At 37.7% G+C, this 15,695-nt stretch overlaps 1 protein-coding gene across 1 annotated transcript in view; it reads right to left on the bottom strand.

Moving 5' to 3' along the window:
• Positions 1–23: 23 nt before the first annotated feature.
• Positions 24–15,695, bottom strand: part of LOC149001964 (dihydropyrimidinase-like) — a 30,890-nt gene continuing 15,218 nt past the window's right edge. The window contains exons 6-13 of the mRNA XM_089136542.1: positions 12,441–12,561; positions 5,938–6,025; positions 5,771–5,849; positions 4,797–4,884; positions 4,653–4,693; positions 4,515–4,567; positions 3,378–3,534; positions 24–724 (exon numbers count right to left, since the gene is read on the bottom strand). Of these exons, the coding sequence (XP_088992668.1) occupies positions 533–724; positions 3,378–3,534; positions 4,515–4,567; positions 4,653–4,693; positions 4,797–4,884; positions 5,771–5,849; positions 5,938–6,025; positions 12,441–12,561 (819 nt within the window). The 3' untranslated portion in view covers positions 24–532. The remainder of the gene's footprint in view (positions 725–3,377; positions 3,535–4,514; positions 4,568–4,652; positions 4,694–4,796; positions 4,885–5,770; positions 5,850–5,937; positions 6,026–12,440; positions 12,562–15,695) is intronic.

Genomic DNA, 15,695 nt, shown 5'->3' with positions numbered 1-15,695 from the left:
TAGGTTTAATGTATATATAGTTAGTAAAGTGGATTAACCTTTACCTTCATTGATGTGCAGAGGAAAAAGAAGACACCGAGCTATTTTAGTTGCTGCCTTTGGATTTGATTTGTACACAATGCAATCAGCTCTGCAAACTCCTTGCTAGTTTTCATAATTGTTCATAGAAAATTGTGCTACTTGGTTTTATTCTGTAGTTGGTAACTCTGATAGATGATACCATTTGTTCTTGAAGAACTGTAAATCTGATTGCTCTATCATATTGAATTTAGTTTTGATTTTTTTCCATTTTAGCTTGAATTTGGGTAATCAAAGGGAAAAGGAAGATAAAGTAGTCATGACAACAATGAAAAAACAACTAATAACAATCATATGTATATACAATGATCAAGTAATTTTTTTTGTTCTTAAATAAAGCTCAAATACAATCACAACTCTAATGCAGTGAACTACAAATCTAACTTAATACTGCACAGCATAGCACCCCATGTTATTTCTTACCTGCCAAGAAAAGAACAATGATATCTGCAACTCAAGCCGCAGCTTCAGAACGGCGAACAGGAGCATTTAGAGACAATAGGTACGCAGCATCAGCCTTTTCAATACCGTTAAAAAGATAACTAAAAGGGGGCATCTCAACATATTTTCCGAAACCCGGTTGAACCTTGAGAACACCACCTTCCCATACAACTTTTCCTCCTGCAATTGTCACTTCTACTTTACCCTGTGGAAGTAATTCAGAGATTGGTGCAAATAGGTTAGATCTGGTCCCAATTTGGGTACAAGATAAAACTTTAGGCATGGGAGATTAAACATAGTAGAACAACTATGTATGTGTGTTAACTGAAAGTTCATACAAGCAACAAGAAACAGGAATATACCTGTGTAAGAGAGACAGAATTGTTATTAATTGATTTTCTGAAGTAAACAGACCATGCAAGTCGCAATTAAACATGCTATAAATACAAGAAATTACATAAACAGATGCTGATCAGAGTTGAACTCAGCTTAAGACTGATCCATACTACAATCTTTCACTATCTAATTTCCATATCTTCTATTGAGTTGTTAGCAGATTATCTTCAATGCAAAGTTATTTTGACCGTGTCCTTCAAGTACCTCCAGCAAGCACCATGTGAATTTTTTGCAACTCGTTTCAGAATACTGAATTTGTTGTCTTTGTTGCAAATAGCCAATAATCCCAATCAACATTTTCTCTTAGAGATTGGAAACAATGGATATAAGCATCCAAGCACATCATCTTAGACAGATTAATAGAAAATCATACTTACATACCCAAGCTATTTCACTGTTTTTCCCAGTCATTCATTCTCTATTTAGATAATAGCAAGAGAAGCAAATGCGTGCAAAATGGCATGTCTCCCAATAAAGCCTAAATACTCACTAATGGTAATCAGGTCTTGTTGAACTCAATAGTGTAAAACTTCTGTAAAGAGTTTAAATAATATGAAGGTTTCTCAGTCCTATTCATTTAGCCACCCCACTTCCCCACCCTCAAAAGAAAAACAAAATCCGCCTTGTGTCACATGTTAATATTCTCAATGTATTTAAATACATAACTACACTATTCATAGTGATAGCAATCCCACTACTTATTATATCATAATTTTGTATCTCCAAAAAAAAAAAGCCAGTAATATGCTACTACATCACAAAATGAACTTAAAATCTGTTAAGCTACATGTGCTATTTTTGCAAAATCGAATTATGAAACAAACAGAACCATTTACTAATCAAATTACTGTTGTCACTAAAATGTAGCACCTACTATTCGCCTAGGAGGTTAACACCTAGATGACATAGAAGTGCAAAGAAAAGGGCTTTGAATATCATCAATAACCCAACCAAAAAGTAAGAAGCAAAACCCAAAGAGAAAGAAAATGAGATTTTCTTCAATAGAGATAGTGATTAAAACCCCCCAATATAGTGCATTTATAGATCCTCTCCCTAATTAGGCCAACAGAACTTAAAAGAGAGAGATCATACCAGCACACACTCCTGCTGCTACAAGGTGTGTGGGGGCAAATGTACATACAGCCTTACCCCCACTTCGTGGAGAGACTGTTCCCATGTTTTGAACTCACAAACTAATGGTCGCAATAGACAATTAAGTTAGACGACCAAACCCCCACCCCCAACAAAAAGCAGTAACATAATTAAATACAAGTGTCTCATAGTAGATTACCCATAGTGAGTCAGAAAAAGTTTGACCACCCAAAAATAACCCTAAAGAAAATGGCAGAACTCAGTTTTTCTGAAACTGCAAATTAAATGGCTCACTGCCTCTCTCATCTTAATTGAGTTACTCATCCTTCAGGACCAAAATCTTCCATGATTATCAAAGGAAGACATAGTTGGGTCTCCACAATTAATTTGGCCAACTTGGCACATATATCTGATCAACTTCGGCATCTTTTCCTTGAATCTGAACCTACATCATGTATCTAAGTAGATGTATGATAATATTCCTTCCAACATTAGTGATCTTGAATGTGAGATCCACAAGCTGTAGGACTCAGACTGAAATTCCTGCATCAAGATTATCATATAGAATAGACACCACTAATCTGTTAGTAGTGGTGCCTAAGGGAATTGTCATCTTCTTTCTCCTTGAACATTATCAGCATAAATTGATGATGAAAGCCTTACAACCACTAATAAAATCCAAAAGTCTTTGACAGATACTATATGTCCCAGAAATCCTGCTTTATGGTTGCTACAGACTGGGAGAAGATACAGAATAAAGAGGGATGCAGTACAAGTTAAGGAAATCCGTGGTCAGTCCTCCCTTTGGACATCATTTAAATGGTGCTATCTTCTCGCATATTAGGTCTAGTTCATCTAAATTGCATAACAACTTAAGAGAAACCATTGCAAACAGGATTTCAAATTTCTAAATTACAATTTGTCTTGTCAAACGTAAAACATTTGTTGAAATTTCATGACTAGAGCAGATGATTAGATATTAACCATTTTGTCGATCTCATTAAGAATCAATTCACATATGTGACAATAGCGGAGTATAAGGCTGTTTTTATCTCCAAGTACAATACATCACTGCATGCAGCCTATCTGGCAAGTGGAAATTATTGTATTACGTCTCAATGCCCATGTCTTACAAAGACCCGAAGGTAGCAAACTGGGATACTTATGAACATATCAAGGATGTAATACAATGATTTTAATCAATATAATTAATATGATTGATTCCTTTGGCAGTCTATCACTTATATAGTATAGGTCAAGAGCCTAACAAGTGATAGCAAGTAGCACAACGTACCATTTCAATAAAAATGCTATGCTGACCTAACCAATTCATTGCTCATGTAGAACCTAAATGTCATGACATGTATTACCTTTCCTTTGTGTCCTTCATAGACATTAGTATCTGACCTCGAGTGATGAGTAGCTGGAGTTATCTCGAAACTTGAATTTGGGTTGAGTATGATTATATCTGCATCAGATCCAGCAAGTATTGCTCCCTTTCTTGGATATATATTAAATATCCGGGCGCTGTCGTTCACAAACAAAAAATTTACCAACCACAATGGAAAGAAGATGAAAGCTTATAGAAGAGAGACATCTTACCAGTAATATTCTTTTTCTTTTAACAGTAGAAATCTCTTCATAGGTTCCATAAAATAAGAACGCTTAAATACAAAAGTTTCATGCTCAGAAAGAAGATCTTAACTCATCTACCATGCAAGAAATCATCTTCTTTTGCAACTCAAAGGAAATAATTAATTCTTTAAAACAATGTGGTGCAAGAGAAACAAGAATGGGTATACAAGCCAGTAAGCAGAAATAGGACAGCCTTCATTCCCCACTTTGCTATCTTCGTCAAACCTTCCACCTAGCAGATCCTCAATAAATATGATGGGAACCCACCAAGCAGGCCTGATGCAGCACAGCCTTGGGCCAACCAAACCCACTGGAGTAACCAGACGGAGGTGAACCATGTTCAACCGAGTTTTGTATTTGATAGGATATTTAATTATTTTTTATTTCTGTTATAGAATTTATCTTGTAATTTGTTTTGAGCCTTGTTTGAGTTTAATTAAGGATTAGGATTATTGGGGGTCAGAGAATCTTGTTTATCTCCAGTACTCATGTAATCGTGACTTATTTTTCAAAATAGAAAGTAATGAACTTAGTTTAAACGCATGTCTCCCCCCAACCCCACACACCACCTCTCTTCTTCTGAAATTTCTCTTTCTTTCCCTGCAAATCTGATCTTCTCAGGCTTCCCATCTTCTTCAGTTCACCTTCTCCTTTTCCCTTCTAATTACCATCCAAATTTTAAGAAGAGCACCTTCTGAAATAATGTATTTGTCTTGGAGTGTGGGGGGGGGGGGGTATTAACAGGAACAAATAGGGATCATCATCATGCTGTTTGAGTATGCCACATCAGATTACACCATGTCATCATATTCTATATCCTTAGTAAATTTCACAAAGATAACAGTGCATATGTGGAGAACGACAGAGAATACCATTCAGTGCTTGTTATTCTCACATAATCAGAAACTGATATTTGGCCAGATTCCTGCATCATAATAAATTGTGATGATTAGCTTTCCAATTTCACCCACTAGGTTTACATGGTCAGACTGCAAAATGTTGCAGCTTACCACCATAGTTTCCCAGACGAGATGCATCCTTTCTTCAATACCTAGGAAATGCAATGATATTCACAAATTTATAAGAGGTCACAATCATATGCCTGACAATGAATTTGAAAACTAGCATATTTGGAGACCAAAAAAATGAATTACCATTGACACCATTTGGAATTTTCCTGAAGTCATCAGCACCTAAAGCTTTCTGTGTGGAGTTGAAGGTACAGTGATCAGTTCCTACAAGCTGAAAAGGGTGAAAAGTTCAAATCAATTTATGGAATTTTTATTGGCACTGCTCCAAACCACCATATATGAAATTACAGTAGATTAAAAATGATAAAGTCGTCACACAGATATCGCTACTTGGGGTTGATGAATGACAACCTATTAAAACAAGGAATGGCTGGGAAACACCCATACTGGATTAATACCTGGGGTTGATGAAGGACATCAGAGACACCCAGATTGAATTTAATCCAGAATTCCAGATCAGTATTTGGCCACCTGAATCTAGATTGGGATTGGAAGGTGTGATCAGCTTGGGACAACAAGTAGTAGTACATCAGGTATGTATGCTTTAAGGATCCCCAAGCAGTGATCACTTTTTGATATGCATGAACAAATAAAAAATCCAATCAAAACTTTCTTCTTCAGTATGTGGGAATCATAGAAAGGATGACTAGTTTCACTGTTGGGTCAAGTGAGGGAAGACTTTGCAGGTGGGACCATCGAACTGATTTTAGTTGTCATATCTGCATAATAGATCCAAACTCAAATAGTAACAGAATCAGCAGTTGGTACTATTTGAGAATTTCAGCAGAAGTAGTTGTACATGGCTTTAGAACGAGAAAGTAAGCATAAATTATTAACATAATCAAGACAAAGTACAATCAAAAGATTCAAAATTTGATCTCCTCAGTCCTCACTATGCTGTTTTAAGAAAAAATTATCTTCACTACTGCAAACATTCTCAAATCTACTTGGATAAGAAGTCAAAACAAATTTAAAGGCTGCATTTGGAGGATATGATTGTTCACAAAATTCATGTCTGATTTATCCAAGCTTATTTACGAACATCAGGTCATATGCTGTTGTTTAAAATCTATCTAGTCCAGTGATATAAACTACACCTGCAAAACTCCTCTTGAAAGGGCACCTTGAAGAGCTTTATCATGTCCTGATTTCCTTATTGGGGGACTCATGACATACCTAAACATTAAGAACATTCAACTCTTGTTACCATACCCAAAGAAGAAAAAAAATGAAAATTGGAAATGGAAGTGTGCGGGGGTCTTGCTTTGCTGCAATGTTGAAGTCAGGATTCCAAAGCACTGAATCATCAAGTACAAGTCCAGAGACTACTGGTTCTCCAATAACCTTCTGGCCTACATTTTGAAGTAAAATAAATTATCAGAAAAACCCGAAATCATCAGTCACAGCATCAGAAGACATACAACCTTCAAATTCAATTGTGAGAAATCAATAAAACAAAAACCAAAGCACAAAGATGAAACCATCACCAACCATTTCCCACATTATAGATATAGTTCTGTAAGACAAACAAATGCAGGAATATGCTTTGTGTGTCTGTGTGTTTATTAGACTGTGCGTGCACGTGTGTAATAGAGAGAGAAAGAGAGAGAGATTTTAAACTTGGAGATGGGATGGTGTGTGTTTGTTATGAGAGAGAGATTGTAAACAAGGGGACAGGATGGATTGGGGGCTAAATTTCCAAGAAAGGATGACTTCACATGAGCCCCTATACTAGGGCTTCTAGTTTGTGTTTTCCTTCAAAATTGACTTTCCATAGTTCTTTAACGATCAAGATGAACAAGGAATGAATGCCTTCTGGGTTTATTTGTGAATCTATGAGGGTTGGATCTAATAGCACTGGATGTGGTGGTATTCAGTCATGCTATTGTTGCATCCTCTTCATCTTTAATTCCACATTTTTGGCTAGTCATTTCCTGCTTCGGTCTTGTGGTATGAATCCTGACCATATATATCTCATATAATTCTTTCGAAAATTTTCATTTTGGGAGAGGTGAGTTTAGAGATGTAGGGGTTGAAGTAGGGAGGCAGTAGGATAATTTTGATGGCTTTTAAGGGAGAAATAAGGCCGTGGAGGGTTTTTAGTGGCTAGGGTTTGCAAAAAATGAAAATTGATAAAAGGTGGAGTTAGGATTTGGGAAAATAAACATTAGAAGAAGAAAAAGAATTGGAGTGGGGGATAAGTCAGCTTACTGTTGCTGAACATATTCCTGAATGGCAGCTTGAATGCTCGAAGACATTCTTGAGAAAAAGAAAAGAGACAGAGAATCGAAGATAAGAGAAGAAATCTGGATTGGGACGCCAATCCAAATGGAGTTTCTAAACGAACCAAACTCTAATAAAATGACATTCTCTATGCAAATCTTCTCTAAACTGATGGGTGATATTTCCTAGATTGACTCATAAAAGGACCCCTAATCATTCTTAAAGCTCAATAAAGTAAATAAAATAGAAAAACAATTTAATCTAGCTGTTAAGTAAATAAGAACCATAATCGAACTCAAACACTGAATTTAACTACTAATACCATGCTAACATTACCCTCACATTATGGGCTTATGAATTAGGCCTATTACATCAATAACTCGACAAATAAGAAGCCTAAGGTTTACAGAACCCACCCAACCCATGGGCCAAATAAAGTATTCTAAGGCAGTAAGGCCCAATTGACCCATTTGGACAATCTTAACTACACCACCCCTTATCCTGTTACATATCCTAACAATCATTAAGATATTCAAAACTACTAGAAAAATTAATTTTAGTTGCATTTAATTGCTACTCTACTCTTCCTTTTGTTGTTCATGAAGAAAATTTTCCCTTCACTCAATTGTTGAATTTTATTTTTGGTTCTTTATAGCAATTCAATAAACTTTACCATTCAAAATACGCAATATATTCCCCTTTAGACAAAATATATATCTCCTGAGAGATCTGGCACTAGCTTCTAGTACTAGGATTGAGAAGGATCACCCCTCTCTTATTTACACTTGGACTCCTTTTATTTATTTTCTGCTGTTTTGTTTCCTACTTTAGTTCTAGATTGGTTTTCCATTCCTTCTTGTATTTATATTTCTTCTCCTACTCAGGGTAGGACTTACTTAGATCATAAACTATCCCCCTTGAGGGTCTGGGCAATTACCTCTCAAAGCTTACAACATTTCATCAGACAAGCTATGTTAATACTCATGCTTAGGTGTGACGCCGAAAGAAAAATTTACACTTGCTAAAGATTGCTCATGCCCTAATGTTTGCTCATAGTTTTCCATACAGTACTGGAGTGATGCTGTTCTCACCATCACCTATCTAATTAACAGTTCACGTTCTCACATTCATGACTTCAAAGCACCTGGAGCTATCATTCTTGGAAAGAACCCTTTCTTTGTTCCCCTAGAGCATTCGATTATGTCTGTTTTGTTTGTAATCATCATTGTACTAGCAAGCTTGATAAAAAACATTGGATGTATCTTTATGGGATATTCTCCTTTCCAGAAAGGTTATTGCTCCTACCATCTTCCACCCCACAAGTTCTTTATTTCCATGTATGTCGTCTTTCAAGAAGCCTCATCCTAGTACACCTCGACACCTCTTTGGGGAGAGAATATTTCTGGTGAAGATGCGTCAATCAACCTATATGTTTATCCAACAATTTAAGATGAAATGGATCAACAGACACCTACAAAGCAGCCACCTAAAGTGCAGCCTAACAACGTACCTAGTGAGGAGGAGCCACAAAACTCCTAGCAAAAGTACTTTGAAGTCATAAATTTGCAAACATCGATAAGAGACCATACCAAAGCACCTTTAACATTCCAAGAGTGCTCTCCAAAACCAGAGCCTGGATCTCCACCTGCTTCATCCCTTAGTAAGGATCCTTCTCTTAAACTGTTAAACAACCTATAGCTCTAACAAAAGAGGGTGTTAAGAAATGCACTTATCCTATATCCCATGTTGTCACCCTTGACTCTCTTTCAGCTTCTTATCATAGTTCTATGTCTTCTCTTTCATCTATACCCATCCTACGGAAGTGGCAGGAGGCTCATGTAGATCCTCAGTGGAAGCTAGCAATGTTGGAAGAAATGAAAGCGCTTCACAAAAATGGACATGGGAGCTTGTTATTCTTCCTCCAGGCAAAAGACTTGTTGGTTACAGGTGGGTGTCATTGTGTGGCAAGGCAGTGATGGATCTGTAGATTGATACAAGGCCAGCCAGACTGATCGCCGAAGTGTTCACTTAGACTTCTGAGATTGACTATCAGGAAACATGTGCACCCGTTGCAAAGCTTAACATAGACAGAGTATTACTTACATGTGCTATCAACTTAGGATGAGATCTTCAATAGTTGGATGTAAAGAATGCATTTCTATGTGGAACTAATAGAAGTCTACATGGAAATTATTGTTGGTTTCTTTGATGACAAGACCCAAGGGGAAGTATGCAAACTTTGTCATGCATTATATTGGCTAAAGCAATCATTCCTAGTGTGGTTTGGTAGATTCCATAAAGCGATGGTATCAACAAGATATAAATAGAGTAATGTTTGATCACACCCTTGTCATCAAAAGGCAGGTACCAAGTTACCACTTTCTTGTCTATCTTGACTATATCTATCTTGACGATATAGTCAAGATAAGCAATTATGATGAAGAAATATGGAAATTGAAAAAATTCTTAAGTCATGAATTTGATATAAAGGAAATAGGACAATTAAGATACTTTTTAGGGATTGAAGTTGCTTATTCAGCTAAAGCATATTTCTATCCCAAAGAAAGTATGTCCTAGACTTGCTATCTGAAACAAGCTTACTAGGTTGTCATCCAAGCGATACTCCTCCCGAAGTTGCTATCCGGCTCAAAGATAAAGAAGGGGAACCTTTTGATAAAGGATGCTATCAGCAACTAATGGTAAGCTAATCTACCTTATACAGGACCTGAAATTTTTGTTGCAATTAGTATTGTCATCAATTCATGAACAATTCGCATTCCAATCATATGCTACCATCTTTGAAATTCTTCATTACATGAAATCAACCCCAGGCAAAGGTGTTTTCTTATCCCCAAATAATCAATTCCGTATTGAAGCTTACACTGATGCAGATTAGAGAGGTTCACATGATTGAAAGTCCACCTCAGGTTATTTGGTGAAGCAAGAAGCGAAATGCTATTACAAGGTCTAGTGCTAAAGTAGAGTTTCAAGCTATGGCGCAAGGGGTTTGAGAGCTATTATGGTTACGTGGTCTAGTAGAAGATCTAGGTGTGCCAGTGCCCCTTCTTATGATGCTCGGCCGTGACGATAAAGCAGCTATACGAATTGCCTATAATCCATTACAACATGACAAGACAAAGCATATAGAGATTGACAAGCATTTCACAGAAGAGAAGTTGGAAAGCGGCATAATCTGTATGGTCTAAAGATCAAGTAGCAGATGTCTTCACCAGAAGGTTACCTGGATGGGTGTTTCCATTTTCAAACAAGTTGGGCACGTTTGATATGTATGCCCCAACTTGAGGGGGAGGTGAGCAAGGCAGGCGCGCCGGCGCCGGGCACCCGGAGCCCAAAGGGCGCCCACAGGCAAAGGCGACCGCCGGGGGAGAGGCGCCTCAAGAGCCTCGGAGCCATACCCCAGGCGCGCTTTTCTTAAACACAGAAAGATGCCAAACGAAGGCAATATTGAATTACATTAGATTCCAATGTAAAGAACAGGAACCAATGCAAGAAGCGCACAGTGATCAAATGTTAAAATAAAAAAAAAAACAAACAAAAGAAAGAGAAAAGCGACGAGCCACCCCACCCACCCAACCCCCCCCCACCGGACGACCGCAGCGGGAGACCCCCTTCTCCGGCAACTTTTATTAAGACACAGGGGTTGTAGTAGTGGAGACTGAGGTAGGCTAATATTATATTTATTTATTATTATTATATTACATATAAGATAGATAGATTTATAAGAATTGGAGTAAATGAGATGTCACTAAAATTTCCCACCCAACCGTCAAGCGCCGGGGTGCCCTCGACTCATTGCCTCAACTAGCTTGAGCCGCCTCGCATCGCCTCATCGCCGTGACAACTATGGTGTTGAGAGAAGGACTAGAAAAGTTCCTCTCGATCTTGTGCTAACTCAGATGGATCATCCCTCTCCTATTTGTACTTGGACTCCTCTCCTACTTCATATTGGAGTCGTGCTCCTTTTATTTATTTTGTGTGTTGTTTTTGTTTCCTATTTCGGTTCTAGACTGGTTTTTCTATCCCTTCTTGTACTTTTATATCTTTTGCTACTCAGAGTAGGACTTACTCAGATTGTAAACTATAGATTCCCCATTGGGGGCTACTCTGAGCAATTACCTTTCAAAGCTTACAAGAATCTCTTAATCAACCACTGTTCCTGTAGGCTAATGTTCAGAGTTAAGACTCAGGTTTTTAATTTGTTTGGCTGCCATTCAAACGGTAAAAGATAAAGTAGTTTTTCAGGGCAATAGCTAATTTGAAACCTGAGTAACAAAATTTAAGGATTTCCAGGAAATCTGATGGGGTAAAACTCCAATATCTGGATCTCTGTAAAGGTAAGGGCTAACAGGGATTATGCCATTGAATGTGTATTGAATTCAGAGGATTGCTACAATATGGTTTGGCCAGGCCATCCTTTCATGTGGATAAAAGAGGAGAAGATATGGACACCCTAAATATTCCCCAATAAGGACTGGCAAAGCAATCCCATGACCTCAACAAAAGGACATGTTGTAGAGAGAGAATGAATACACAAAAACATAAAATTAGCATTGAAATAGAAATATAATTTTCACGTGGAACATGTTGTCAACTAATTCCCTGTACAGTTTATTTCTAAGTGACCTAAACATAAAGTGGCTATAGAAACAGGGGATGGAAAATGCGCAATGCTCTAAGAGCTTGAAACTGTTTCAGAGAGGGAGAGAGAAACAGGGTGTGTGTGCGTAAAGATATAAACTGCAACACTAACATCTGAATTCATAATAAAATATAGAATTTATACGAACAAGAGATGTATAAGATACAAATCTCAAGGTAAATTAACATCATAGACAAAAACATTTATAGCAAAATAAGTAATCTAGTTCCATTCTAAATGCCAAGGAAACCCCATGTATGTTTGCCTCACTTTTATTAATCAAAATCTAAAACCAAACACTTACAACCTAAATCTGATAAAAAGTACATGTCATCTCATCTTGTTTACTCAGAGGAGCAACGAATTAACTTTTCTGATGTGGCAGTGTCACACAATTTAACAACAAAACCATGAAATCAAGTTTTGATTCAATTTTTCAGAGTGGCAGTTGTAAGCAATTTTAATGCCAAAACCATAAAACAAGGACTAAAATAGAACTGCCACTGTGACTTGTGGAAGCCACCAGAATTCTGCTCACTATGATTTTGAACCTCAGCTGCCTAATGCCTATTGCAATTTTGGTATTTTTATTTCATATTTTCAGCCACTAATCCATTTACTGTTACCACATTCTTTGAAGGACAATAGGACATAGCAAAATTCAGTGCCTTATAGTTGTGGACAACCAGTGAAGCTTTTGATATGGAATCATTGTGAGGATACACTTACAGTGTTAGGGTAATTGGATGATTTGCACAGAACAAGAACTCATTTAATATGCAAAAGCAAGTATAATGAAATAATTCAAATCAGAATATGATGAACTCATTACTGCAATAATATGCATCAAGTATATTTCCTCGACAAGTATAAATAGCTCCAACCTGATTTTTGAGCTTTGGCTATCTCCTCCATTGCATCAATGCTCATCACATGAACAACATAAAGTGGTACATTAACAAACCCAGCCAAACGAATGGCTCTAGCAGTTGCTTCTCCTTCCAGCTGCACAAAAGTGAACTATGTGGTTAATTGAACCAAAGCATGACTTTGCTGACATTCATTACAAAGAGAAAACAGATATTTGCCATAAGACAAGTGTCACAACTCACAGTATCATTGACTGAACACCAGTAACTGTAGAAAGAAACAGAGAAAATTGAGAGAAGAGAGTGACACTGCTAAGAGTGGATCGTACCGACACCCATGCTGGTCTTCTTATATAATATATTACTACTAGTAACCCATACTCAGGGTAACAGTACAAATGCTAGAAATAAAATAATACAAGAACCTATATAGGAAAAACAAAGATAATTAGAAATTCTAATCTAACTAGGAAAACTAACGACAAAGTACAAATCCACCATAGGGATTTCCTCTATTGAGGTAGAAGTACATTCTAGCTTTTCTAACTGCCAGGGAAAACCATAGAGTCAAATGAGCTTAGTAGTGACTAGTGAGGAAAGATCAGCATATCTAAATGTTCTATAACCACAGGCCCTAAAAGATCTGCTCTAAGTCTATCATACCACCAGCAAGTTCAAAAACCCAACAATACCCACCACACACCAAAATTTGACTAATGAGTTCCTCAGTCCTCTCCTTCTGGATATTAGAAGGACCAGCAGCACCTCTCTTACCACAACTCACTTACAAGAAATGTTTAACAGAATACCTACCAGAGCTTTTGTGGCCTGTTCCCTTCAGTAGTCCATTGCTGACAAACCATCCGGGTTTGAGATCTCCAAGATGTAAAACTCATCCTACTAATTTTTTCTTCTTGGTCTTTTCAATTTTTTGATTTCTTTATTTTCCACCACTATCCATTATCAACCATATTGTTTCCAATGGCATTAATCTAGTTTAGACAATGGACCGGTTGGTTGAGTTCTAGTAGGAGTTCAACTCTGTTAGAGTTTTGGTTCATGTAATTTCCTATTTCTTGTTACCTAAGTAAGGTGTATTTATGTAATCGTGCTCTTCCACTTTATTATAAATAGAGGGCTTGAGACCACACTGATCAATTAAAGCATTTCTACCACAATAGTCTCTCCAAACATGGTATCAAATCCAAAGATCGATTAGGAAAGGGGGAAAAAAAGAGAGAATAGGAAGAAGACGGAAAGATCGATTCTACCTAAGGAAGATTTTTTTCTCTCACTAACAAAGATTCCCCACCGCTGCTACTCATCTTCATCAACCGCTGCTACTCATCTTCACCACCACTGCTACTCTCCATCGCCCGACCACCGTTGTTACTCTCCATCACCTGACCATCGTAGAGATCCCATCATCTCCATCCACCACTGCTACTTCATTTGTAACCAAAATTCATCTTCTGACCATCGCAGAGATCCCATCGTCACCATTAAAGAGATCCCTTAGGTCTTTAGTCTCATCGCCTCAACCAGAACCCTCACAATATCGTCCTACTACCGCCATCCAACCTGCCCTGCTAGCCTTCCTCTTCCATCACCTTCTTCTATTTCTTGAATGATTGAACCCATCCTTAAAACCCCATTGAACCCAGTAGGGTATTTGGTTTTAAATGTCTTAATGAGATTCTCCAGGGAGCCTCTTCTTTTGTTATTCTCCCAAAAGTGTTTGGATATGTGTTATGCCAAAACACAGCCCACCAGAGTAAGCTAGCTCCCCGCGGCCTGCGCTGCATATTTCTAGGGTATTCTGCTACTCAAGAAGGGTACAAATGTTATCATCCCCTTTTCAAGAAAACCATTATACCCATAGATGTAATTGCTAATGAATATTGCCTTTATTATACACCTCTTTAGGGGGAGAGTCCTAGAGGAGAGGTGTTCTTTCCAACTCTAAACCTTCCTATCACACACATAGAGTCCCACACACCACCACAACACAACTTGGAGTTCAAGAAGAGTTTCTTGACTAGGGGGAGACTTTGGCCACTATACCTGAGGACTCTAATTCTCCCCCTCCATTTGAACCTGGTCAGGGGGAGACCACTCCTGTGAGGCGCACTATTCAGGTCTTTTAAACCAAAATTGACCAAAATAAGGAGTTGCAGACTTATCAGAGGAAATATTACAATCAGCCAAAGCAGGTGAAGAAAAGTGACATGTTACCACTTCAGTCCTTTGCTCCTGAATCAGATTCTATTGTTCCCCCTAAGGTATCTTCTTCTAATCTTCCTATTGGTGTTAGAAAAGGAGTTGGGGAGTTGGGGGAAGAAGTTTATATAGAAATCCACATGGTTTCTCCAATGACAATATTGCAAAGAAAGTTTGTTGGTTGAAGAGGTCAATTTATGGGTTAAAACAGTATCCCAGATGCTGGTTTGGATGCCTTCAAAAGGCAGTGACCTCTATTGGATACAAGCAAAGCAATGTTGATCATACACTATTTGTCAAGAAGTTAGGTACCAATATTACACTTCACATCATTTATGTGGACAATATTGTCATCACAAGGAATGATAGTCAAGAAATTCAAAGGTTGAAGGATTTTCTTGGCAGAGAATTTGAGATTAAAAATCTAAGGAAATTACAGTACTTCATAAAGATTGAGGTGGCTTGATCAAAGAACGGTATATACCTATCCTAGAGGAAGTATGTCCTAGATTTATTATCAAAAGTGGGACTGTTGGGTTGTAAAGCAGTTGATACCCCCATTAAGGCTAAAGCTGAACTTAAGGAAAATGAGGGAGAATCAGTGGACAAAGGAAGATATCAAAGGCTAGTAGGTAAGCTTATTTACTTATCCCAAAGGACCCAAACTAGGCAAACATTTCTTATGCCGTGGGGAAAGTGAGCCAGTTCATGCATGATCCTAACTCATATGAAGGTTGTTACCAGAATATTACAATATTTGAAGGGAACTCCTGGAAAAGGAATACTTCTGTCACCCACTAATAATCTAAGGGTAGAAGCATACATTGATGCAGACTGGGCTGGATCTCCTAATAGAAAGTCAATTTCAGGTTATTGTACCTTTGTTGGAGGTATCTAATACTAGAGGAGTAAAAAAAATAAAATGTGGTAGCTTTATCCAATACCAAAGCTGAATATAGAGCTATGATTCGTGGAGTTTGTGAGCTACTATAGTTGAAAGGCCTACTAGAAGATATCGGAGTCCAAGTTCTAAACCCTATGATGCTATAT

Source organism: Hakea prostrata, chromosome 10, assembly GCF_041222555.1.
Source record: "Hakea prostrata isolate BN-2017 chromosome 10, UWA_Hpros_2, whole genome shotgun sequence".
Taxonomy (NCBI): domain Eukaryota; kingdom Viridiplantae; phylum Streptophyta; class Magnoliopsida; order Proteales; family Proteaceae; genus Hakea; species Hakea prostrata.
The sequence above is the reverse complement of the archived record's forward strand: the minus strand, read 5'-3'. Positions and strand labels throughout refer to the sequence as shown.